This window comes from Glycine max, chromosome 8, assembly GCF_000004515.6.
Source record: "Glycine max cultivar Williams 82 chromosome 8, Glycine_max_v4.0, whole genome shotgun sequence".
Taxonomy (NCBI): Eukaryota; Viridiplantae; Streptophyta; class Magnoliopsida; order Fabales; family Fabaceae; genus Glycine; species Glycine max.
This window is the reverse complement of record NC_038244.2, coordinates 9,797,556-9,822,893: the sequence shown is the minus strand read 5'-3', so window position 1 is coordinate 9,822,893 and position 25,338 is coordinate 9,797,556. Positions and strand designations below refer to the sequence as shown.

Below are 25,338 nucleotides of genomic sequence, written 5' to 3'. Positions count from 1 at the left end.
TATAAATTGCTAACTTTTGTAATAATTATTATAAAAATCATATAGTATAATTTTTATTTAGTTGATGATATAGAAATCTTTAAGATAAAAGTAGTATCAAAATTAAACTCAAATTTTGATCAAGTTCTTGTACTTAACCAAATCCAGTAAAAAAAATCCAATTAAAAGTTATTTATAAGCTCAAATTCCTATTTTTTTTCTTCAAATATATGAACTTATTTTAAAAACTCTAAATAGTGAAGAAACTCACATATTATTATTATATAAAACTATAATACTACATTTTTCTGAATAACTTCTAATCCTATATTATCTTTTAAAACTTTTCATTTTTAATAGTTTATCAAAGCCGCTAAAGATATTAAAAAACTTCTTTTTGTTTTTTAGTAGCCAAAATGTGATTATTATCTGAAAAAAGTAGCAAAGATGTGATCACATTAATTATTAACCAGCGTGCCGTGCCCGTGCCTTGCACGGTAAAAAAAAAAAAAAGAAACAGTAAATAAAAACAGAAAGAGAAAGAGTAAAAAGAAATTATATTGATAATACTGTCCAATCAAAACGTAACATATACTAGACAATTTATATATATATTTAGGTATAATTTTAGAAAGAACCTTTCAAAAAAAAAAAATATTAATTATAATTTTAGAAACAACCTATGTAACATCAACATGGGATCGCTGCAGTAGTACTAACGTAGTGCAGTCGTCGCCTTTGGTCGTCTCTTCCCAAAAAAACCTGCGAGTCCTCGAAGTGAACACAAAGATCGAAACTTTCGAAGCTCCTCTGACTTCCTCAGCTGTCGGACGTGCAAACGGGGCATCAATTCTGAACCCACATCCATTCTCGCTCCACAAATTCAAATGGGGTGCCTTTGGAGATCTCGATGTCGAGTTCTCATTGTGTTTATGTTGTTGAATATTGGTTCAGCCTTTGCTGACACTCCTCAGAGACCCAAGAATGTTCAAACTTCACTCCGTGCTAAGTGGTCTGGAACCCCCCTGCTTTTGGAAGCTGGGTATGTCCTTCTTCTTCCTTTTTCAAACATTTTTTTGTGTTTTTGTAATGTGGGGTGGTGGTGTTTGTTAGTCTTGTTGAAATTGTTTTGAAGTACACGAATGCATGTAAATGCGTGTGAAAATGGTCCAACTCAATTTTAGTAGTGTGTGTGTGTGTTGGGGGGGGGGGGGGGATTTTGAAGCATTATGTGATCTTCTCAAGTGTTTTATGGTGGGAAGAGATTGTTTAGATGACAAAAAGTTCATTAGATTTTTAAGTTTGGCACATGGTGCAGATCTTATGATTCATATAGAAGGATGTTGTTCTAGTGGCATGTGGAGAAATCTTGATTGAAGTTCTTAGTTCAGAAGCATGGTCTGGAAATATTCAGCTGAACTGAAAATCATGGAATTTTTTCTTTTCTTTTCATCACGTGGTTAATTATGAGGATGAGCATGAAATACTTTAGTTGCGTCATTCCCTCTTGCTGTCATGTACAACATGTATTGCTTGTTACTTCATATGCAGCATCCTACTGCAGCTTTTATTGTCTTCTACATTATCATACACTATTTTTCTTCTTTTAAATTTGTCTACAATTTTTAGCCAGTTGTAAAACTTCCATGCAGTGGAACATGTTTGTGGAAGCGGTAATACTTTAGCTTATCTACTTTCAATCTTGTTATAACTTCAATTTGTTGTTTGGAAACAGTGAATTATTATCTAACGAGAAAAAGGACCTTTTCTGGGACTTCATTGAGATTTGGCTAAATACTGAGAAGGATGCTGTTAGCTCTCGAACAGCTAAAGATTGCCTGAAGAAAATTTTGGAATGTGGGCGCCCTCTTCTAAGGGAACCATTAAAATCATTATTTGAATTGTCTCTTATGCTGAGATCAGCATCCCCTAGGCTGGTGCTCTACCAGCAATTAGCGGAGGAATCTCTCACATCTTTTCCCCTAGGTGATGAAAATTATTCAGATAATGAGACTGAGGAAAAGTTGCAAACAGAAAAGAAGATTGAAAGGAGAAAAGTAGATCCCCTGCATGGTGTAATCCTGAAAAGCCATGGAGGAAAATGTTGTTGGGTAGATACTGGTGAACACTTGTTTCTGGATTTTTATGAATTACTGGCGTGGCTTCAGGACTCTGCTGAGCAGTGAGTACTTTGTTACCATTAGTGTCCTTCTGTTTTTTTTTTATAAAAATTTTCCAATGTTGTTTACTTGTTGTCAATTGTAAACTTTTGCCTTCAGGGTAGGTGATTCGTTTCAGAGACCTGAAATATTTGATTTTGATCACGTCTATTATGAGTTAAGCGTTGGAAGTCCAGTTGCTATCCTTTACGGTGCAATTGGAACCAATTGTTTTAAGGAGTTTCATGTTGCTTTAGTTAAAGCTGCCAAAGAGGTACATTCTTTAACTTTTATTTCTCGTTTTGGTATTAACTATTAGGATCTTGCTAACCAATGCCCTTTAAGTCATTCTAAATGCTTCTATTTACTTAAAAAAGCATGTGTGAAATGATTTTTGTATTCCCAATCTAATAAAAGCTCTTGTTTCCTATAAAAAAAATTTTACTTTTGTTTTCTTAACTGAGCATTTGCCTAGCTATTAAGAAATATTATATGATGTAGTTTCTGTTGTACAAGCCTCCAAAATGGATTCTTTCAACTATCAAATGATGTCAATATAATCCTTTTTTGGTAAAACCCCAGGAGATTTCAATGGAGAGAAGAATGTGAAAAAAATGTGTAAAACTGATAAAAGTAATGTAAATTATTTGAATTGCACCTGAATTATGAGATGTCCATCTTCTATGTTATATAGTCTCCTAGATATTATATATCTCTTCAAGTCAAGTTTAGATTGATATGTTATTTTTATAGTTGTATGCAACACTGATGTTTTTTGAAGATTTGATAATAGGCATGGAGTTTTGAAATGATGAAATCATTAAACAGATTTTTATTGTGGTCCCATATATTAAGATTGGAATATGAAAAAAAACCGTAATGCTTATCTAATATATTTCCCATGCAACTATATTAATATGTTGACTGTATAATTTTTAGGGGAAAGTTAAGTATGTTGTACGGCCAGTGTTGCCTGCTGGATGTGAATTAAATATCAATCATTGTGGTTCTGTTGGTGCTGGTGAATCAGTGAACTTGGGTGGTTATGGTGTGGAACTTGCACTGAAGAATATGGAATATAAGGCCATGGATGACAGTACGGTAAAAAAAGGTTAGAATGATTGACATGTTGAGTGAAGGCATCTAGTTCTCTTTAACTTTGCATATTGAATCACCTGTAGAAGAAAGTTAGTACATGGAATTGTGATTGCCTGATCATCCTTTCCAATTTTTTACTCTTTGTAATTTTTAAAATGTCATATTTTTAGAGAAATTATAAAAAAAAAATTAGAGAAATTATAAAAGTGTTATTTCTTTAATTTTATTTGACTTCATGACCTCCATGCTTGCATTGCTATTCCTAGAATTTGATGATTTTGTTAATCCTTGTTAGGACCCAATTGCAAGGTATGGGGCAATTGGATCCTAACAATCCTCTTCATGTAAGTTTCTTTTACTTGCAATTTCTGTTTTTTTATTTCTGATGTCAATTGAAGATTTGAATTAAGAAACTTGTGACATACTTGAGTGATTAGCACTAGCAGATTTAATATGTGTGCACACACACAAACACTTTTGAATTAATTAATTGCATATTACATTTACAAGAAGAATAAACACAAGTGCAACTACTTAAGTACTTGAATTAAAGCACCATGCATGAATCTAAAAATTACATGAATCTAAGCTTTAAATGCAGCTATTCCCAATAGATTTCTTGCAGTTTCCAACAATTTCCTTTTATTCATTTTGCATGGTAATATGTACTAATTCTCAAGGTCTAATTCTGCTGTTTAAAGAATTTTTCCTTACCCTTTATGGTCTTTCTATCTGGTTGAGTTAGTTAGCATTGGCCTTCTCCAACCTTACCTCAATGCATTGATTCATAAGTTTAACATTCCTTAAAGATTTTCCATCTTGTTTTTCTACAATGAGTTTCAGGTTTGAAGATTTTATTAATTATAACAGTATAACTTCAAAATAGATAATTGTAAAGTACATTTTCTTAGTGTTAAATTTTTTCAGGATTCACAAATTCTTTGGTGTTTTGTATATCGCTAATCCAATTAAAATGGTTGGATATTTATATACATCAAGAGTAGATTAATTGTGATTAAATGATTGATTCTCTCATTAACACAGCTGGGGATTGCAGGTGTGACTTTGGAGGATCCTCGAACTGAAGATCTTAGCCAGGAAGTCAGAGGATTCATATTCTCTAAAATTCTGGTTTGTAAACTCATATTTGTTTTTGGACATACATGTGATAACAAGAATTTTGTAATTTTCAATAAATTTAAACCAATGCTGATGAACTGATATGAAAAGAGAAATTACAATTGGCCAAAGAGTCTCTGATTACAGTCTGATATATATAGGCACAAAGACTCTAACTAGCTAGTGACAGTTGCTGACAACTGTACTAACTAACTGGCAGCTGTATTAACTAACTAAGGGTTAACTCTAACTAGTAGAGTTAACTTACAGAGATATAGCAGAGTATACACTCACAACCAATAATAGAAGATGAGTTAAAAAGAGTGCGCTAGAGATTGTGTTGCTAGCATTTATCTTTTTATAAAATAGTGTTAAATATGATAATATTATGTGCTTTGTGAGATCTAAAGTAAAGTTGTGTCCATTTATCTTCTCACTGCCTTTCAGCTTGATATATTTACCATAGGATATTATTTAAAGTCTTTTTATTGATTAATATGAAAGTTTTTGGTAGGATGAATGAATCTAAGATCCTTTGGCATTGCCCACTTTTTGCATGCTTATGATGTTATGAACATAAAAGAGTGCATACTTTTGAATCAGAAATTTATTTCCTGGTCTCTTTTGTGGGATTAATTTTATTTTTTTTTGCTTCCATATGGTTGTCAACTCATATTTTTTGCTTCGGAAAATTTCATGACATTATAAAAGTATATTCATTGCCCGACCACAAAATTATCCAGACACTAGTGTTACCAATAAATTTACCTGTTTTTGTTTACTCACAGGTGCGTAAACCCGAGTTAGCATCTGAGGTCATGGCTTTTCGGGATTATCTATTGTCATCAACTGTATCAGACACACTTGATGTTTGGGAATTAAAGGGTATTTAAAATATTTTTCTCTTTTCCTTTGATAATTGGAAAGATTGGAAGCTGGATCCTATTGTAGTTGGCTTCGATGAACTGCTTTCTAAGTTTTCCCCCCTCTTTCCGATTGTAACAGATCTAGGACATCAAACTGTACAGAGAATTGTCCGTGCTTCTGATCCTCTGCAGTCAATGCAGGAAATAAATCAAAATTTCCCTAGCGTAGTTTCTTCCTTGTCTCGCATGAAGGTACATATTCTTGTTAATTGTCATTTATGTTAGGCACTCTCATATTTTTAGACATTTTCCTTGGAAAAAAATGTCTATTATTCTTATGGAACTGCTTCTCATGACAGCTTGAGGATTCTGTTCGAGATGAAATAATGGCAAACCAGCGGATGGTCCCACCTGGAAAGTCTTTAATGGCTCTAAATGGTGCTTTAGTCAATGTTGAAGATGTTGACCTCTATCTGTAATAACTTTTTTCCTACTGATTTCTATACATTATCTTGTGTTATTTCATGTTTGCACCTCATTATAGCTAGAGTTAGTATTATTCAATCCCCTCCAGCACATTAAGAATTTGTTGTCTCATATTGATGGTTCTTTTGATGTTTAATTAGTTAGCACTTGGCACAAGATTGGAAGAATCAAACCCAGGTCTATTTATATACCTAGGGTTTGGTATTGTTTTTATTTGAATTAAGCCTATTTAAAGTATCTTACTTATCGTATGGAATTCCTTTTTTATGTTGAATTAAAGTCATTTCCGATATATATTTGTATATGCTTTGTCAACTAATTGTTATTATTGTTTGGGAGAATTGTTTTTAGGTTCTAAGAATGTAATATTTAGCAGTTGTTTGATCCTGGTTTGGCTGTGCTGAAATTTTTGAATTTCTGATACTATTTTCTTGTTATTCTTTATAGGTTGTTTGACTTGATCCATCAGGATCTCTTGTTGGCTGATCAATTCTCAAAATTGAAGGTGAAAGCCATCTAATTTTCATTTTGTCATATTTTTTCTACTGCACGAATTTCTGTTTAACTGATTCACTGACCTAGTATTAATGGATAGATGAAAAATAGTCATCTGATGCATATTACCTAATGTTGTTTTCAAAAGTAACACTGGATGGTCTCCTAAGAAAACAATTTGTATTGAAAGGATGGAAAATGAGTGAGAGGTGAAGAAGTTAACAGTATTTTTTCCGTAGAAAAAATGGCATGATTACCTGTTTAGTTTAAGAAAATGTTTTGGTTTTCATTTCCTATTTTCATAAATAATTACCAAGGTGGCATTTTGCAATTATTTATGGAAACATAAATGTTTTGTCAAACTGGACAATCCCTTAATTTTTTTTTAAACTTCTATTAATTGCTACTATTTTTTTCTCTTTATAAAACTCAGTTGTGATATGTACATACACCTGAGCTGTATTGTTGATATTCTCACTATTTGCAGATTCCTCAAGGCACTTTGAAGAAATTGCTCTCAACTTCACCTCCTTCAGAGTCCAGTATACCTCGAGTTGATTTTCGTTCTAGCCATGTTCATTATCTCAACAACTTGGAAGAAGATGCTAAATATAAACAGTGGAGGAACAATTTGGATGAGGTGAATTAGTGTGTTTGGATTAGCTTTATTTTTTGTATTAAAAAATATTATAATCAAAGTGTTCAGGAGATTTTTCTGGCTGAAAAACGGTAAAAATTTAGCCCAACCTAACATATTTTACATTTGTTTTGCTTAGATCTTGATGCCAGTCTTCCCTGGGCAGCTACGTTACATCCGTAAAAACCTTTTCCATGCTGTCTTTGTTCTTGACCCAGCAACCCGTTGTGGTCTGGAGGCAAGTTTTTATTTCCTCAAGCTTAACATTTTCACATTATTCATTGTATATGTTTCCAAGCGAAATCTTAGTCACATGCTTTATTGTTTGGAATTTTGCAGTCCATTGATATGATCATATCATTGTATGAAAATGATTTTCCTGTGAGATTTGGGATTGTGTTGTATTCTTCGAAGTTTGTCACACAGTTAGAAAATCATGCTACAAAAGAGCACAGCGATGAAGATATTTCTACTATGGTAATTTTACTTTTTGTTGTTCAGGAATGTGTGATAAATGTCATAAAAATCTTTCTATATGTTTTATTGGCAAGTTTATGACACTTTTTTTTTTCTTTTCAGATCATATGTCTCTTCAGTTATATCAATGAGAATTATGGTGCTGAGATGGCTTACCAGTTTTTGAGAAATGTATGAGTGTGATACTTAGTCATTAGTGTCATCTTCAGTTCACTGTCTTTCCATGACCTTACTGACCTCTGCTTAAAAACTTTATATGCCAGAAGCACATGACTGAAATCCAAAATTAGGAAAGAAAAAGTGGCAGATGCAGTTAATATGCTATGTTGAATTTTCATTTTACTCCACCCATCTTAAAACTAACTACATATCTATTTGATATCATTAAAGTTCAAAATTTGAACCTTCCAAGTCGCTTGATTTGACTCAACTTTGAATTTTCAACCATATGACTCAGTAGTCTTTTTTTCTTTTTAAATTCTCCCCTTGTCTATCACTATGCAAATTTGTAGATAATCACTTTCCTATGAATTCAATTATTTATTAAAAAAAATCATGAACCTAGTGTGCAAACATTTGACAACCTCTTAAGTGACTTCATCTCTTCCTCATTAACATGACAATAAAGGAAAAAATAAATCTCAAAGGTTTGTTTACAGGTTTTTATTTATATTGATAAAAATAAAAATATTTATGCTGCCAGAATTAGCATACATGATTAGAAAATGCTATTTTATCTTAGATTTTAATGAAATACATTTTAGCAGTTGTTTTGTGACATTTAAAACTAATCTTATTTTCAATTCAATTAAAGGAACTATATTGTACATTTTTGTAGGTTAACAAATTACACATTGAGTCAGATGGCGATGCTGACGAAGCTCTTGAAACGCACCATGTTGAAGGAGTGTTTGTGGAAACAATATTGTGAGTTTATAGTCCTTTTTGTTGATTAGTATGCTTCTGACATTTGACTAATGTAGTGCTTCATTTTTTTTTAGCAGTAACGATATGTTATAGTTTATTTTTAGACATGAATTAAATATTCTCTGTATTTCTATAGATCAAAGGTAAAATCCCCACCTCAAGAGATATTACTAAAGCTGTATAAGGATCAAAAGTTGAAGGAATTGTCACAAGAAAGCTCTAAGTTTGTATTTAAGCTTGGTTTGTCTAAGCTTCAATGTTCATTTTTGATGAATGGCCTTATTATTGATCCCACTGAGGTAATGATTTTTTGAACATTTTTCATTGCCTTATAATCTTATTTTTTCCTTTTTTTGTACTTTTTCTACAATTTTGCTCTCAATTCACAATATTTTATTTTCTACAAGGTGGTTGGCAAAGACATAATAAGTGTTGAGAGAAAGAAAAAATGAAAATATGTAATGAATTGCTGTGTATTAAAGAGCAAATTATAGAGTCAGAGTCTAATAAGTACAAGGATTTATAGTTACGTGACTACCATAATTAGATGATATGACTAATTACATAATCAACCTATAATCACTCTGTTTACATTAATTCTGAGAGAATTCAGAGAAAGAGAAAAATATTTTTGTAACTGAAAATAAACTGTATCATTGCTTCTTGTAAAAGTCAGTTACAACTGATAGAAGCTAACTATGGGCTAATTGATAAGCTGGCCCAGACCACTAACTGAAGCCCAAAACAGAAAAAAAAAATAAAAATAAAAGTACAGTGCAAGCATGAGAGTTGATCTCTAATACTACTTTCTGTAATATCTAACAGTAATATTGTGGGCTTCTTTGTAAAATGAGTTCTTTCTCTTTTTTTTTTTTTGTATGTACTTTTTCTTAATGATGGCAACCCAAAACAAAATAACATAAATAGCACAGGGTACACTTTATGGAGTAACATGCAGATGAGTCTCTTACAATGCACAAAGAAACTCAGCTATCTATGAATTTGTAAAATCCCCTTCACATACTTATCATTGGTTGGCTATCCAAACTGTTGTAGTATGCCTTTGTGTGTTGTTTAACTTTGGATATACTGCATGTGCTCAACTTTAGTTTCAGGTGTGCCTAATTTTTCTTTGTCATGTATGACAGTGATGTATTAATCAGAGTGTTAGTAGAATAAATTTTTCCTCTACTTATTTCTATGCAATTTGTGTTTACTTCCAGGAAGCTCTTATAGATGCCTTGAGTGATGAGACTCAAAGAATACAGGAACAAGTATATTATGGACAAATGATGTCTGACACTGATGTATTAGCTAAGTTTCTATCAGAAGCTGGTATACAACGTTATAATCCTAAGGTATAGTAATTTAATAATTCAATAATGTTAAATTTTGGGAACCTTTATAATGATACACACTAATCAGTTTCTAATGCTAATCCTTTGGTGTAGATTATTTCTGACAGCAAACCTAGGTTCATACCTCTGTCAATGTTTACTCTTGGGGAGGAATCTGTACTAAATGACATTGTCTACTTGCATTCTCCTGGAAGTAAGTTGTTTAAACATTAGAATCTTTAAGTTCTTTTGTACAGTCTGTTTCTTTTGTCATCACATGTGGATTGTTTTGATCGAAACCAGCAATTGATGATACAAAGGCTGTGACGCATCTTCTTGCTGTTGATATCACTTCAAGGAATGGGATGAAATTACTTCAACAAGGCATACATTATCTGGTTAATACCAATATGCATTTCTTTTAAATATTCTTGGTTCTTTTAAAATTAATTTTCCTAATGCCTATTATGAGTTGGACCAACTTATTCGATGCTTTTAAGCATATTTGATGTTTTTGTTATTTGAACATAATGCTACAGATAGAAGGATCCAAAAATGCTCGTGTAGGTCTTCTGTTTAATGCCAATCCAAGTCCTAATTTGTTTAGCCTCCTATTTGTTAAGGTCTTTGAAATCACTGCATCCTTATATAGGTATTTGTTTGGATTTGCTTTTAATTCAAAAGCTGGTTGAATTTTAATAGATTGTTTGATTTCTATTCTCTGATGTCAATTCCTTTACAAAGTTGAAGCACCATTTTTATATCAAATGTTTGAACGCATGGTGTGCAGTCATAAGACAAACGTATTGGACTTCTTGGATCAGCTATGCTCACTATATGAGAAGAATTACATCCTTTCACCTGCTATGGAAGCTGAGAGCACTGAAGCATTTGTTGATATGGTTTGCGAGCTTAGTAAAGCTAATGGGTTACCGTCTAAGGGCTATAGGTTTGCCCTCCCAGAATTTCCTGCTGGTGAAGTGAGAAAACATTTTACTAAGGTACTTCTAGTTTATCTTACTATTTGGACATTTACTTTTAGTTCTTAACAACCCTGACACCCTCCCCTGTGCCTCATACTTTTACTTTTTCTATTTGATACTAATACTTGAAGGAAATGGTTCCCCACTGCTTTTATTTTCCATTTCTGTTCCTCTTTTATGCATTTCATTTTAATTTGCACTAGGTTAAACAATTTCTGAGTTTTTCACTATTATTATTTGTCTGTTAATCATGATAACTTGTATTTATTAATCGTCTTGTTATCAGGTGCAGAATTCTTTGTATAGGGTGCTTGGGCTTGAATCTGGTGTCAATGCTGTCTTCACTAATGGAAGGGTAATATTGTTTTGGTGTCTTCAGCTATTTCATAGTATAACTGATTTCTGATGAATAATTGTTTTCATTGCTTGTTTACAAATATATCTTTGTTCTTCTCTCTCAAAATTTGCCGATGGATTTTCATCAATGCTTAAATTTCCTTATTAATCTTGTGTTCTTTCCTTAATATCTATCTTTAATAGGTAACTTATCCAATTGACAAAAGCACATTTTTGACTGCTGATCTGCATCTTCTGGAATCAATAGAATTTAAACAAAGGACAAAGCACATTGTGGAAATTATTGAAGAGGTGGAATGGCGTGATGTTGACCCCGACACTATAACAAGGTTTCTTGAACTTTGCTGTTTCTGTTTGGCACACCTTTGATTTTTGATTGATTTCTCCATAGATAATTACATATATCGCCTTCCTATGACATGCTTTCTTTTAACTAAAAGATGTTGGAGGGAGGGTCTGGAAAATCAAAGCCTAAAAGTGAGGTGTTACATGATGTAGTTGGCACAATGCAAGTGCACAGATCGTGCAAACAATAAAGTGATGAGATGAGTATAGTTTCCCAATGATTGATTGAGAAACCATTGCTAGCTATAGACCAATTTCTGCAGAATTTATATTCAAGCAAATGAATATGGGAATCAATTGAATAGAAAGTAAGTTTAGAAACAAAAAAAATAAAGAATTAGAAAGTGCATAGGTCAAGTTTTGGGAGGATGGATGGAGGGAGGATTGAGTATCACTTAAGCAGAGATACCCTACACTCTTCACTATTTCGAAGCAGCAAAATCAATTTATTCAGCGTATGGATAGCTTATCAGATGAAGGTTGGGAGTGGGATCTCAAATGGAGACGCGAACTTTTTGACAGTGAGCTGGATATGGCGGTGAGGTTTCTGGAAGATTTACAAGGTATCAGCATTCATCCGGAAAGACGAGATAAGTGGATTTGGAAGGAGGATGTCTCGGGTATATACACGGCTAGGAACGGGTAAAGGTTGCTCATGGCAAATCGAATTAATGAAAATCAGGATGGTGCTTTTACAGAGCTGTGGAAGGTCAAGGTCCCTAGTAAAGTTGCCCTCTTTGTGTGGAGACTCATCAGGGACAGATTACCCACTAAAACCAATTTGCGCAAGAGGAATGTGGAAATACATGATCCTACATGCCCATTTTGCAAAAATAAAGAAGAGGATGCAGCACACCTCTTTTTTAGTTGCAGCAAAATCATGCCACTTTGGTGGGAATCATTATCGTGGACCAATACCTCAGCCCCGTTTCCAGCGAACCCCCGTATGCACTTCCTCCAACAAGTGCTTCGAAATGGAAATGACACTAGCTATAAAAAATGGCAGTGCTGGTGGACTTCCTTGACATGGAGTATCTGGCAGCATAGGAATAAGATTGTTTTTGAAGAGGAAAGGTTTAATGACAGTAAGATCTTGGAGGATGCCATATTCCTCTGCTAGACCTGGTTAAAAAATCTGGTTAAAGGTTTTGACATGCCTTTTAATCACTGGTCCAGCAATATGAAGGAGGCTTTTACGGGATGAGGGGGGGATAATAATAATAGTGGGGGTAATGGTGACATTAGCAGATTGCTGGTACTATGGTTTCTTAATTCATGTTGTAAACTATGTATTAGGTCACCATAGTCTTACCTAAATCAGTCTCTCTGTAATCATTCAGTACAACTTGTACTGTTAGATATATAATACTATTATACTTTTGCTGATTAAAAAAAAAAAGAAAGTGCATAGGTGATAGGTAACATGAAGCATGTTGGGAATCAGAATATAATATTCTGAATTCATTGTAATAAATGTAGTTTATAGACATAATCTCTGATATAGAGGAATCTGAATATCCTCTATTTATGTGTAATTAATACTATAAGCATAAATAAACTCTCATCAATGATGTATTCGGACAAGTGATTTCAATACATAGCGAACTCCCATAATGTGTATTATGTGATGTGCAAGCTCATCTATTCTTACATTTTTCTGCTACTACCGATTTATTGAGTTCTTGGGAAGTTTTGAAGAATGTTGGGTGTGTCATAAGTCCTCTGATTTGTAGTAACTTTAAACAGATTTTTTGTTCAATCACTTCTGTTTGCTGAATATTTAACAATTCATTAATGTTGTCTTATGTTGTTTGCAGCAAATTCATTAGTGATATTGTCATGGCCTTATCATCTTCAATGGCCAAGCGGGATCGGAATTCTGAAAGTGCTCGTTTTGAGATTCTGAATGATCAGCATAGGTTATTTTAATCTGTTACAATGCACTGAAACATTTTTTCCCCTTATGATTTAGTCATTTCTGGATTGCTCATTTATATGTATTATATGATGTCAGTATTTCTTTTTCCATCATTTTTCTGTGCAGTGCCATTATTCTAAATAATGAAAATTCAAGTATTCATATTGATGCGGTTCTTGATCCTTTAAGTCCAACCAGCCAGAGGTTGTCTGGAATTCTTCGAGTTTTGTGGAAATACATTCAGCCCAGCATGAGGATTGTACTGAATCCAGTGGTTGGTTCAAATCTATCTATAGTTCTGTAAACATAAATAATTATTTAATAATTGTCTTTCTATTCTTTTTAGGCATTTGGAATAACAAAAAAGATTGACATTTTTTTTTCTCTCTCATTGTGATTGGATGCGACAAGCCAAAGCATTGCCCTTGTGTTGTTGAACTGTGAACTTCCCCCTAATTTGGCTTTCATAAGGCCTTCTGTTATTCAGTCTTATGTTTGGGCTTTTTATTTTTGAGACAGAATATATGATTACTGTTAAAGAGAAAGAGCAGAGGCATATTGAGACTGAAACCGTGTGTTTGAATACAGCACGGATATGAGTTTATATAGGCTTATTGCACTAATTACAAATAAATGGAGAATATTTGGTTTCCTCTAAATCAGTGATTATGTGCCTATAAACTGTATTTATTACAATGAATGCAGATTGTCAATACTGATTCTCAACAATTACAAAGAATCAGGAGGTTAAGATCCTTCTTATAATAAAAAGGTAATACAGACAACAGAGAACAAAGAAAGCAAATGTACCCAATCTTTCAGAAACCATGTCAGCTTTCCACCAAGTAGAAACCAATTGTCTGATTGTATCCCAAAGTAGCTGCTTATCTAAAGAAATCTCCTTGACGCAATAGTTACACTTCAACCAAATGTGCATGTATCAGTCCATTCACATTATGATCAATAGGCTTGTAGGAGTTAATTCATCTATCCCTCATCTGTTCTACTATAATAATTTTTAGCTTGTAACCTGCCAAGAGCCAACTCTCCCAAATGCCTTAACTGGTTAGGTGAAGGCTCTTGATTAGTTTGATATCCATGATCCATCACACTCCCTCTTGCAAGATCCATTAATGTGAAGGCCCAATCTATCTTGTATTGAAATTTAGCTTTTATTTAGAAGAATGGAGCTACAAGGATTCAACTCCTGATTTCTAGTGATAGTCTTATGCGGGATTTTCTACAAGATATATTTCTTTTAATTTACCTCCAGCAAAATGTGTTGCTAAGTTCTTTATACATTTGCTAATTCGTATTGAATGCTGTTTTTCATCTTATGACAGAGTTCTCTTGCTGATCTTCCTCTGAAGAGCTACTACAGATATGTAGTACCAACAATGGTATTTCTTATTCTTTTAACTCTTAACTCTCTAAGATAATTCCAGACACGATATTTGATGTTAAGTTTCACAGGGTTTCTGACTCTTTCAGGATGATTTTAGCAACACTGACTCTGCAATAAATGGTCCAAAAGCATTCTTTGCAAACATGCCGTTGTCTAAGACTCTCACCATGAATCTTGATGTTCCTGAGTCTTGGCTTGTTGAGCCTGTTATTGCATTGTATGTAATATTTTAGGCTTTGTTAATATACTGATTCTTTTATCATTTTTTTGTTTGCTATTCTTTAATGTAACTGGAGAAGAGTAAATGATTCAGAATAAGTTACACTGGTCTTCCTCATTTCAAATTTATAGTAACCAACTAATGTAACCTATTCATGAAGTAGCTGTTAGACTTATTGAACCATTCTAATGTCAATGTTTATATGTTTGTCCAAATGTACCCTTGTCTTTGTTAATAAAGAAGCATGTTATAAATTTGAATTAATACCGTAAAAATGGTGAGAACATTTAAAAAGAATAAAGGTTTTTGCATCTAAACTTGAATGAGTCTCATTCTCATAATTAGTGACAGACACCAACTCTGGTAGATGAATAATCAAGTTAAATTGTTGAATTAAATTATAAACTTGAATGCTTTGTATTTTTCTGTCAAGTGAAGACATTCCCTTTCATATCTGTCAAGTGAAGACATTCCCTTTCAACTCTATGTAATACATTTCTGAGCTTATATATGCAATGACTACTTTTGTGAATTTTAATAGTCCTTAGTAATATCTCTTATGCTGCAGCCATGACCTGGATAACATTCTTCTTGAGAACCTTGGCAACACAAGGACATTGCAAGCAGTTTTTGAGCTTGAAGCTCTTGTCCTCACTGGTAAGATTGCATTTTGTTTATGAGAAATACAAGCTGGTGACTCCTAGTGTTAGTGATATTATTGTTACTAAATAATCATCGTTACTTGTTAGAATGCTAGGCTACATCTATTTGTGTAGTAGTCTGGGTTCATTAGCATAATTAACACTTTTTTTTTTTAAGAAAAAAAGTTATAGAAGAACTTTTTCTTTAATAGACCCTCCGTAAAAAAAACAAAAAAGAACTGCCAAGAGATAACAACAAAAAAAAAATGAAACATGGTTTCCCAACCTTAACAGTCCTGAAATTGAGACCACTTTTAAAAGTTCATGTGCTTTACAACTAGTAGAATTCAAATGCCTAATCTTATCCCAAAGAATCTGCTTGTCCAAAGGGATCCCTTAAAAGACAAATAATGCCTAATCATCAAAGTGTAGCATAGATTGCTCATTACCATAAAAATTTGGCTTCTTTACTTCTACCATAACGATTAAAGCTAGTCAACAAAATCTAATCCATGGACATAGGGCACACCCTACACACTTGAAATGTGAAACAAACAATTTCATGAAGAAACAGATGCAGAACACTGTAAGAACTAAGAAAATGAGGAACCTACTTTGCTCATTACATGGCAGGGAAAATTAATATAGCCATTTGTGCCTGTGAACCTGCGGTATGTCACTGGTTTAATTTCTATTGAATACTTCTGTGCAATTAAGATGTTTAATATGTGTAGCTATGTCTATAGCATTAGCTTCTAATTTCTCCTTGATTAGCTCTTGTACATGGACTGTTTGCATACAAAACACAACAACAACAACAAAGCCTTTTCCCACTAGGTGGGATTGGCTAAAGCCTAAAGGGATCATACGATGCCATAAATTACTGTCATATGTTTAAGTGTAAATATGGACCATTGACCTCTAAATCTCTCTTAATGGTTTGACTTGATAGTTTTTCTTGGTCTCCTTCTACCTCTAACTAATGAAGTATCTTCCATCTGGTTAAACATCTTTATTGGTGCTTCTACGGGTCTTCACTAAACATGCCCAAACCAACTAAGAGAGGCTCTATCAATTTTCCTACAATTTCTCTAATTATCATATTCCTAATTCTGTCTTCTCTTCTATGTTAACAATCATTAATGAGCACAGTGTACTAATCTATTGTCACTCTTGTCAAATCTAATCAGGTCATTTTTCTGAGAAAGATCATGACCCTCCTCGGGGACTTCAGCTGATCCTTGGGACGAAAACTACACCCCATTTAGTTGATACCCTTGTGATGGACAACCTGGGATATTGGCAAATGAAAGTCTCACCTGGAGTTTGGTACTTGCAGCTTGCTCCTGGAAGAAGTTCCGAGCTTTACATTTTAAAGGAAGATAGTGAAGGAAATTATGATAAAAAATCATCAAAACTCATTACTATTAATGATTTTCGGGGTAAAGTATTTCATATGGAAGTAGTGAAAAAAAAGGGCAAGGAGCATGAGAAATTACTCCTTCTTGATGACAATGCACAAGATAATAAGAAAGTGAGTGCTTTCTATTAAAAATTGTTCTTTAAAAACATACGTTTTGAAGTAGAAAATGATAAGCACTATTATTGAAAGGAAAAAGCTAGTGCAATCCATAATAGATATCTTCATGAGATTTTTGTAGGGAAGTGGCTTGAATTCCAACTTCTTAAAATGGGCTTCTGGTTTCATTGGCAGCAACAAATCATCCAAAAAGGCTGAAAAAAGTCCACAAGTAAGTCTTTTATTTACTAGTCTGTTAGTTTTCCGCCCGTCTATTTTACAAAAATCATCATTTATTATATTTCCTTGAAAAACTTATTACTTTTCGGTATGTTAAATTACTGATTATATAAAAAAGATTTTATCTGATTGATGTTGCTTTTATGCTTCGAAGCTTTAATTGATATAATGATTTGGCATTTTTACATTGGAATGCACAATTTCTCCGTTCAATATGGTTTAATGTGTTTCTAGACACACCCTAACAGATGGAACATTATTAAGTGTTCACCTTGTGCTTTGTCCTTCCATTTTTATTTTTGTATCTATCATTTCCAAAGTTGTAACAGATTGAACCTTTTTTCCATATAGGAGAAAGGAAAGGGTGGACGACATGGAAAAACTATTAATATCTTTTCTATTGCTTCTGGGCACCTGTAAGTGGTTCTCTTATTATAAGTTGTTCTTATAATTTTCCTTTCGTGTCTTTCCCTTTTAGTTTTGCCTTTTAACATATTTCTGTTCAAGTTCAATCCTTTATTTCAAATTTAAACAACGATTACTATTTGTAATGTATCATGTTGGAAAAATTGCCTTGTACAGAAGAAAATATCATTTATTGATGTTTTATGCTTCATGGAATGGGACCAATCATGTATGTTGATTCAGATTCCGTGGAATGGGATTTGGGGTTCCATTGCAGAATACAATTTTGGGTTCAAGTGCCTTTAATTAATAGAAAATTTAGGGACGTTAATTTCAGTTTTACTGACCTCAATCTTTCAAACAAATGTTATACACTTCCAAATGCATGCTAACTATTAAACTCCATACTTGGAGGAGCTATAAGGTAGGTTGGGTGGTAAAAGGAGAAGGGAGGGAGGGAAAGGTCCTGGGTTCGATTCCCCTTGCTAACAAAAAACTAACATTTGCCTATAAAAAAAACTCCATACTTGGATTCTATAATATTTTTTCATATTTAGTTGGAGCCTGGTGGATTTTACTTGTCATCAGGAATGCAATCTTCACTTTGTGCTTCTTGTCAATTTGCCAGATATGAACGCTTTATGAAGATTATGATTCTAAGTGTTCTAAAGAATACTCATCGTCCTGTTAAATTCTGGTTCATAAAGAACTACCTCTCTCCTCCTTTTAAGGTTATATATCCACCCAAGTTATATGCTTACATTTTAATTCATTATATATTGGAACGTTAAATGGTTAAAGTAGAATGATGAGTTTGCCTGACATCCTGAACTGTTTTGGTTGACTTAACATACAGGACTTGATTCCACACATGGCCCTAGAGTATGGTTTTGAATATGAACTAGTCACATACAAGTGGCCCACATGGTTGCATAAGCAGAAAGAAAAGCAGCGAAGAATTTGGGCATATAAAATCTTATTCCTAGATGTCATTTTCCCCCTTTCTTTGGAGAAGGTACCACAGTTTCTTCTTCTTCTGCATCAAGTTCCATGCTTTTTGTTTTTGTCTTTTGCACTATTAATTTCAATGTCACACTACACAATGCTGTGACAAAGATAATGAAGAATTAAAATCCCTTACAGGAAAATCTGTCTAAAATCTACCAATATTATGCAGGTCATTTTTGTGGATGCTGATCAAGTTGTTAGGGCAGACATGGGAGTACTCTATGACATGGATATAAGAGGAAAACCCCTGGCATATACCCCATTTTGTGATAATAATAAGGAGATGGATGGATATAGGTTTTGGAGACAAGTAAATGTCACTGTTGAAATTCTAATTATTGTTCAATTCCAATCCCCAAGATACTCCTGATTTTCGTCATGCCCATGTAATTTTAATGCAGCATTGGCAATAAATAACCTTTTCTCCTTGTGTCATAGGGTTTCTGGAAGGATCATTTGCGGGGAAAACCATACCATATTAGGTTAGTGGCTACTTTTTATATTCTATTGCCAAATATAATTTCAATGCTTACTGTTTCAATTTCTGTTTTCAGTGCTTTATATGTTGTTGATCTGAAGAAGTTCCGAGAGACTGCAGCTGGAGATAATCTTAGAGTTATATATGAAACACTAAGCAAGGATCCAAATAGTCTAGCCAACTTGGATCAGGTAAGAGGTTTAAGTTTAATAGTTCCTTTAACCTGCAAATGAATCCTTACTTAAAAGAGCTTGTTGTTAAGCAAGTTTGACTGGTTTTTGTAGTCCCAATATAAAACGAAAACCCAGTACATTTTAAATGACTACTTTATATCAAAACTTTTTGAATATGCAACAACAATGAGTTGAAATTTTCAAGAATATAAATAGAATCCTTTCACAAGGATCTAAAATTTCGTCCCAGTTCTATAGGAGAATTTTAGGAGGTATTTGTCTTTCACTCAGACAAAATGATGAGTCGGGTATCGATACTTGTACAAGTGTTTACTATACTGAAATGTTGTGTGTAATTATCATACACACTGATTTATTTATAATCATAGGTACAATATAATTAAGGAAACAGAAATCCCTACATATCTGTACAGATATACCTAATTTCCCTATTTGCACTCAATCATATCAAATCATATATTTAACATTCCCCCTCAAGCTGGAGCATATATGTCATATTCAAACAAGCTTGTTACAAATATAATCAATGTGAGACCGCTTGAGATTTAGTGAACACATCTGCCACTTGGTCACTAGAGCTGACAAAGTCGGTGGTGATTTCTCCTAAGTGTACTTTCTCTCTCCCAAAATGACAATCTAGCTCTATGTGTTGACTGTTCATGGAAAACCGGATTTGATGCAATGTGAAGAGCGGCTTGATTATCACAAATAAGCTTAGTGCCTTGGGTGTCTCCAAATAAGAACACAATAGCCAGAGGTAGATCTTCTGTCTGTTGGTGATCCTGCCTAATCAGTATCAGAGTAACAAATGATTTTAGAATTGCCTTTGTCCTCATCTAATAGTCCGTTTTTCCGGTGAATTCTTGATATATCGAAGGATACATGTGACAGCATGCCAGTGACTATCACAAGGTGCATTGAGGAATTGGCTTATCACACTTACGGCAAATGCAATGTCTAGCCTGGTGACAGTGAGGTAGTTGAATCTGCCAACGAGTCTGCGATATCTTTTCGGGTCTTCCAGTAGTTCCCCCTGATCCAGAAGAAGCTTGAGGTTTGGATCCATGTCACATGGACGGCAGTCAACCATATCAGAATTTCCAGAGCATATTTCCTCTGGGAAATGACAATAACCGAAGTGCATTGAGCAACCTTAATGCCCAAGAAATATTTTAGCGGACCAAGATCCTTCATCTGAAATTGACTCTGAAGGTGATATTTGAGTTGGCGGATACCATCAGAGTCATCAACATTGTATCTCACACTTACAGGTCTGCTTCTTCCTACCTTCCTGTGTATGATTGTTTATGCCACTCATAAAGAGAGCGATGTTTCCATGATTATCAGCACAGATAACAACACTTTGAGAACTTTCTGATAAGGGTCATGATATTGTCACAATCATCACATTACTGGTTGTCAAGGTAATCCACATCACTAATGTATTCAGCAATAATTGTCATATCCTTGATTAGGTCATCAGCCCTCAACAGTATAACCTTCACATGAATCATAAACAACCATAAGGGGAGGGAATTCACCTCTTTTAGACATAGCAATGCAGTGTTCTATGGTGATCACTGAATTCCTTGGAAATAATCTTTATGCCACTGTTTTTTAGTGTGGCTTGATTCACAGATCTAGGAGCCTTTCCAGGCAAGTATGTCAGGTGATCACTGAATTCCATATTTAATGCTGTTAAAGCAGAAGCAAGGTCTCGGCAGGATCTTTTGTAGGAACAAATGGTAACAATCTCCTCTGTTTCTCATGTAATATCAGAGATTGTGAATGTTTCCGACACTTCTTCGCATCTCGAGAAGGACGCATGTCATTAGCATCACCATAACTTCTCCAAATCCCGAAGAAATCAATTATCTTCAAGAGAAAGTTCTCAAAGTCTTGCTATCTGAGCTGATAAGTGTGTAAACATCACTCACTTTATCAGTGGCATTGACAATCATATACAGGAAGGTAGGAAGAAGCAGAAGTGTGAATGTGTGAGATACAATGTTGATGGTTAATGCAAGGTTTTTTTTTTTGTTGCTACTTATTAGATTTGAGAGAGTTTAAAGAGAGAGAATTCATAGAGGAAATTGTATTATTGAGAAAAAAATCAAATTGTACAAACAGTTTCACCTAGGGTATTTATAGATTTTAATACAGAGCAGCTAAGTCTAACTAACTTATGTTAGTTAGAAATGGCATATAAACCAGAACAGAGTGCATAGCTAAACTACTGCTGTACAAATATTGAAAAATAAGAAAATACATAGGAGTAAAACTATACTCCAATAACTAGTGATATTTCTAAGGGAGAGGCTTTATTATGATTATAATGGTCATGAGTATCAATACCTGACTCGTCATTTTTGTCTAAGTGAAAGACATAGGTACCTCCTAAAGTCCTCCTATAAATCTGGGACACAATTTTACAATTTGAGTTTGGACCTAATTTAATCCCTCAAAACCGACTTGTGAGATGAGGGTTGCACCCCCACTTATATACATTACTTTTTGCTTTATCATTAGTTAATGTGAGATCTCCAATGCACACCCCTCATCGAGGACTAGATATCTCGAGTGTGAAGCTTGCAGAGCTAGACATCTGCGGATGGTCTGTTAATGGTTTGATAGCGGGTGACTAGGCAGGTCTAACAATAAAGGCTAGGATACACTCAATATCATTTAACAATTGGATTTGGGTCTAACTTAACCCCACAAAACCAACTTGTGAGGTAAGGGTTGTCCCCCACTTATATACATTACTTTGGCCGTATCACTAGTCGATGTGGTATCTCCAACACTTAGAATTTGGATTTAAGGTCTAACTCAATCCTGTAAAACTTGCTTGCAAGGTGAGGATTACCCAAACCTTATAAGCAATACTTAGGCCTTGTCTCTATGGAATTTGAAGCCCGTAGGTAGCCTTTTTTGGCTTAGGGGTGACTAAAATTAAGACAACTTTCCAACGCCTCCCTCACACCTAAGGTTATGCAGGTGGTCCAGCAATGAATCTAGGATAAACTCTTATATCATCTTAAAATTTTCGCTTAAGGCCTAAATCAACCCTACAGCCGGCTTATATAGTAAAGACTGGCGAAGCTTTATAAACACTACTTAGGCACTAACTCTAGTCAATATAGGATCTCAATCCCCTAAGAGCTGCATCCTCTCTACAATGTTAAACTTAGCCTTTCTGGTCAGCCCCTCTGTAGGTAGTCCTTTTTGGCGTAGGGATGACCACAATTAAGGTGACTTTCCAACAACTTCATAAGATGAAGGCATAAGGAACCACCATCTCTAAACCTTATCAAAGTGAATTCTTAAAGAACACGTAGCCTCTCTGCAATCCATTAACCAAAAATGAAAGGAAAATTTGGGGGCAACTTTATGATATGCTCTTTGAATCTGTCTTTGGTGTCTATTGATGAGTGATCATATTATAAATTTATAACAGGTTGTATAATTTATTTAGAGAATATTTAATTTGATTATTTCAGTATGTTTATACCCATTGATCAAGATGGTATTTCCGTATTTGTTGGAAACACTGATCACTGTCGGAAAAAATTTACAAGACTGCTCATGTACAGCATGTTCTTGTTAGCAAGGCTTACTATATGTTTGGCGGCTTTGTTATGGCTTAAAAGTTACTTTCAAGTTAAAGCCAAAAATAAAACTTGACAAAAAAAAAAAGTTGTTCGGAAACCTAAAAAAATAAAGTTGTTCGGAAACCTAAAAAAAAAAAGGTGTTCAGAAGTTTTTATTTTTCTCACTTAAAAGCTCTTTTAAAGTTAAAAGTTGTATGGTAATTTTTTAAAAAATAATTAAATTAATTTATAAAAAAAGTGTTAAATTAATTTAATTCATATTTAATGATAATAAAAGTAAATTAAAATAAATATTTAAAAAAATAATTTTTAAAAAATTGAAATTACTTAAATTAATAAAATTTTATTTTAGTGATAATTTGCAAACAAAAGTACAAGTTATGGAAACTTTCTCAACAACAAAAAATATATTGTTAGAAAAGCATCGATATTCCACATAAAAGCTGCAGGGGCACGCTCATATAAGAAAGGAGGAACTGAATTTATTTTAGAAAAAGAAATACATGAAAGACCGGTAGATGGGATTCGAAGGAAGGTTGTTGCTAGAAAAGCTCCGCACAAGCTATAAAAAAGCTACTCCATGGAGCTCCTTATTTTCATCTTTTAGTCTTAAAAATAAGCTACTTATAATTTTAAGGACTTTTATATAAAGTGTGTTTGGCCCAGCTTTTACTTTTAAGGAGAAAAAAAGGCAAAAATAAGCTGGGCCAAACACTACCTTAGTGTTGAATCCATATCATTTTTGTGCTAGTTGGAATCTGGTCCTTCCTTACCATTTGAAATTTGAAAAATTATTTCAGAATTTTTGAAAAAGAGCCCTGGTGCAGCGGTAAAGTTGTGCCTTGGTGACTTGTTGGTCATGGGTTCGAATCCGGAAACAGCCTCTTTGCATATGCAAGGGTAAGGCTGCGTACACCATCCCTCTCCCATACCTTCGCATAACGAAGAGCCTCCGGGCAATGGGGTACGAAGTTTTTTTTGAAAAAGAGCCAATTACATAAATTTTATGAATGGATAAAATTGGATCTTTGGGACTGTAAAATCAAGTTACTGGTTTCGTAGTATATTTCGTATTATTTTTTATGAAGATTAATCTTTATGTAGTTCCAATTTATTTCCCATTAACCTTCTGTCTTTTGAATGCATGTTTTTGTTATTGGTTTGAGGTGCCTTTTTGCTAAAATTTGCCCCTAAATGGTCTAGGATCTTCCTAATTATGCTCAGCATACCGTGCCTATTTTCTCTTTGCCACAAGAGTGGCTATGGTGTGAATCATGGTGTGGTAATGCTACAAAATACAAGGCAAAAACCATTGATCTGTGCAACAATCCCATGACAAAAGAACCCAAACTGCAGGTAAATGTTTTGCTGTTTTATGGTGTGTCCATGGAAACTTGTTTCACATCGCAGCTTATGTTTTTGCACTCCTCTTTGTCTTCTATGTCCATTTTTTTACTACTTTTATCTCGGAACATTAGGGTGCTAGACGAATAGTTTCTGAGTGGCCAGACCTGGATTTTGAGGCAAGAAGATTCACAGCACGAATCTTGGGTGATGATCAAGAATCAGAATCAATACAACCCCCTAATCAATCCAAGGACTTGAATAGTGAAGGTTCATCGAATGAGGACAGGGAATCCAGGGCTGAGTTATGAACTAGAGACAGATGTTGTGCAAGTTGAAATTTATCCAAGAAATCTATGATCCTTGCAGCAGTTAGTCACTGTCTAATATATCGGCATCCATATCCAAACACGTATATGATAACTTCTGCGAGTGCAATGAAGATTTGTAGTCTCAGCTGGCCAATTCCAAGGTCTCAAAAGGAGATCTTGATTAGAGGAAAATTTTAGTGAATTTGAATCCTACCTTAAAATTTTTTACTGTGGACATAGTAACCTATCAGGTCATCTAAATTCATTAATGTTATATACCAGCAATCAACCCCTCACCTTTTTTTTTCAGGACAATTGTTTAATACAATGGGGAAGAATGCTGGATTTTGTGAATGTCAAATATTACAGTGATAGTGTTAACTTGTTACAAGTTTTCTTTCAGCATCAACATAATTTTTGGTGATTATTCATGTGTCTCTCACACTGTGGGTGCTTGAACTTGCTGGTAATAGACCGGAACATAAGAAAACCACGTTACTTTTATGAGAAATTTTGAGAAGTAAATTTTGCTAAGCTGGTGAAACTAATGTGCAGATTAATGGGTGTTTAATTTTGACTTGCGGCTTCATTTTATAAAATTTCGCTACCACCAGCAATGTTTTACGTTTTATTGAGGAAGAATAACTTTGTTTACATAAGAAAATGTTAAATTGTTTGCATTTTTATCAGGAAAAAAAAAGCCTGATATTATATATTCTTCCTACTTTGGTGTGTCTAATAACTAACCGCGGCTCTTGAAATTTTTTGACTGAATTCTG

General features: G+C 34.0%; 1 protein-coding gene across 1 annotated transcript; it reads left to right on the top strand.

The window, feature by feature from the left end:
- The first annotated feature begins 545 nt into the window (after positions 1 to 545).
- Positions 546 to 24,950, top strand: LOC100811899 (UDP-glucose:glycoprotein glucosyltransferase). The gene is made up of 37 exons (XM_006585157.4): positions 546 to 1,021; positions 1,715 to 2,161; positions 2,259 to 2,412; positions 3,078 to 3,249; positions 4,294 to 4,367; positions 5,144 to 5,240; positions 5,361 to 5,473; positions 5,581 to 5,696; positions 6,155 to 6,212; positions 6,690 to 6,842; positions 6,979 to 7,077; positions 7,179 to 7,316; positions 7,419 to 7,487; positions 8,155 to 8,243; positions 8,380 to 8,542; positions 9,467 to 9,601; positions 9,695 to 9,794; positions 9,884 to 9,978; positions 10,120 to 10,232; positions 10,371 to 10,581; positions 10,850 to 10,918; positions 11,104 to 11,249; positions 13,083 to 13,184; positions 13,310 to 13,457; positions 14,527 to 14,583; positions 14,675 to 14,805; positions 15,377 to 15,465; positions 16,640 to 16,983; positions 17,111 to 17,200; positions 17,560 to 17,624; positions 18,242 to 18,344; positions 18,470 to 18,628; positions 18,791 to 18,931; positions 19,060 to 19,103; positions 19,176 to 19,290; positions 24,108 to 24,260; positions 24,383 to 24,950. The coding sequence occupies exons 1-37, from the start codon at positions 867 to 869 to the stop codon at positions 24,557 to 24,559; spliced, it is 4,884 nt and encodes a 1,627-aa protein (XP_006585220.1). The 5' UTR covers positions 546 to 866; the 3' UTR covers positions 24,560 to 24,950.
- Positions 24,951 to 25,338: the final 388 nt, after the last annotated feature.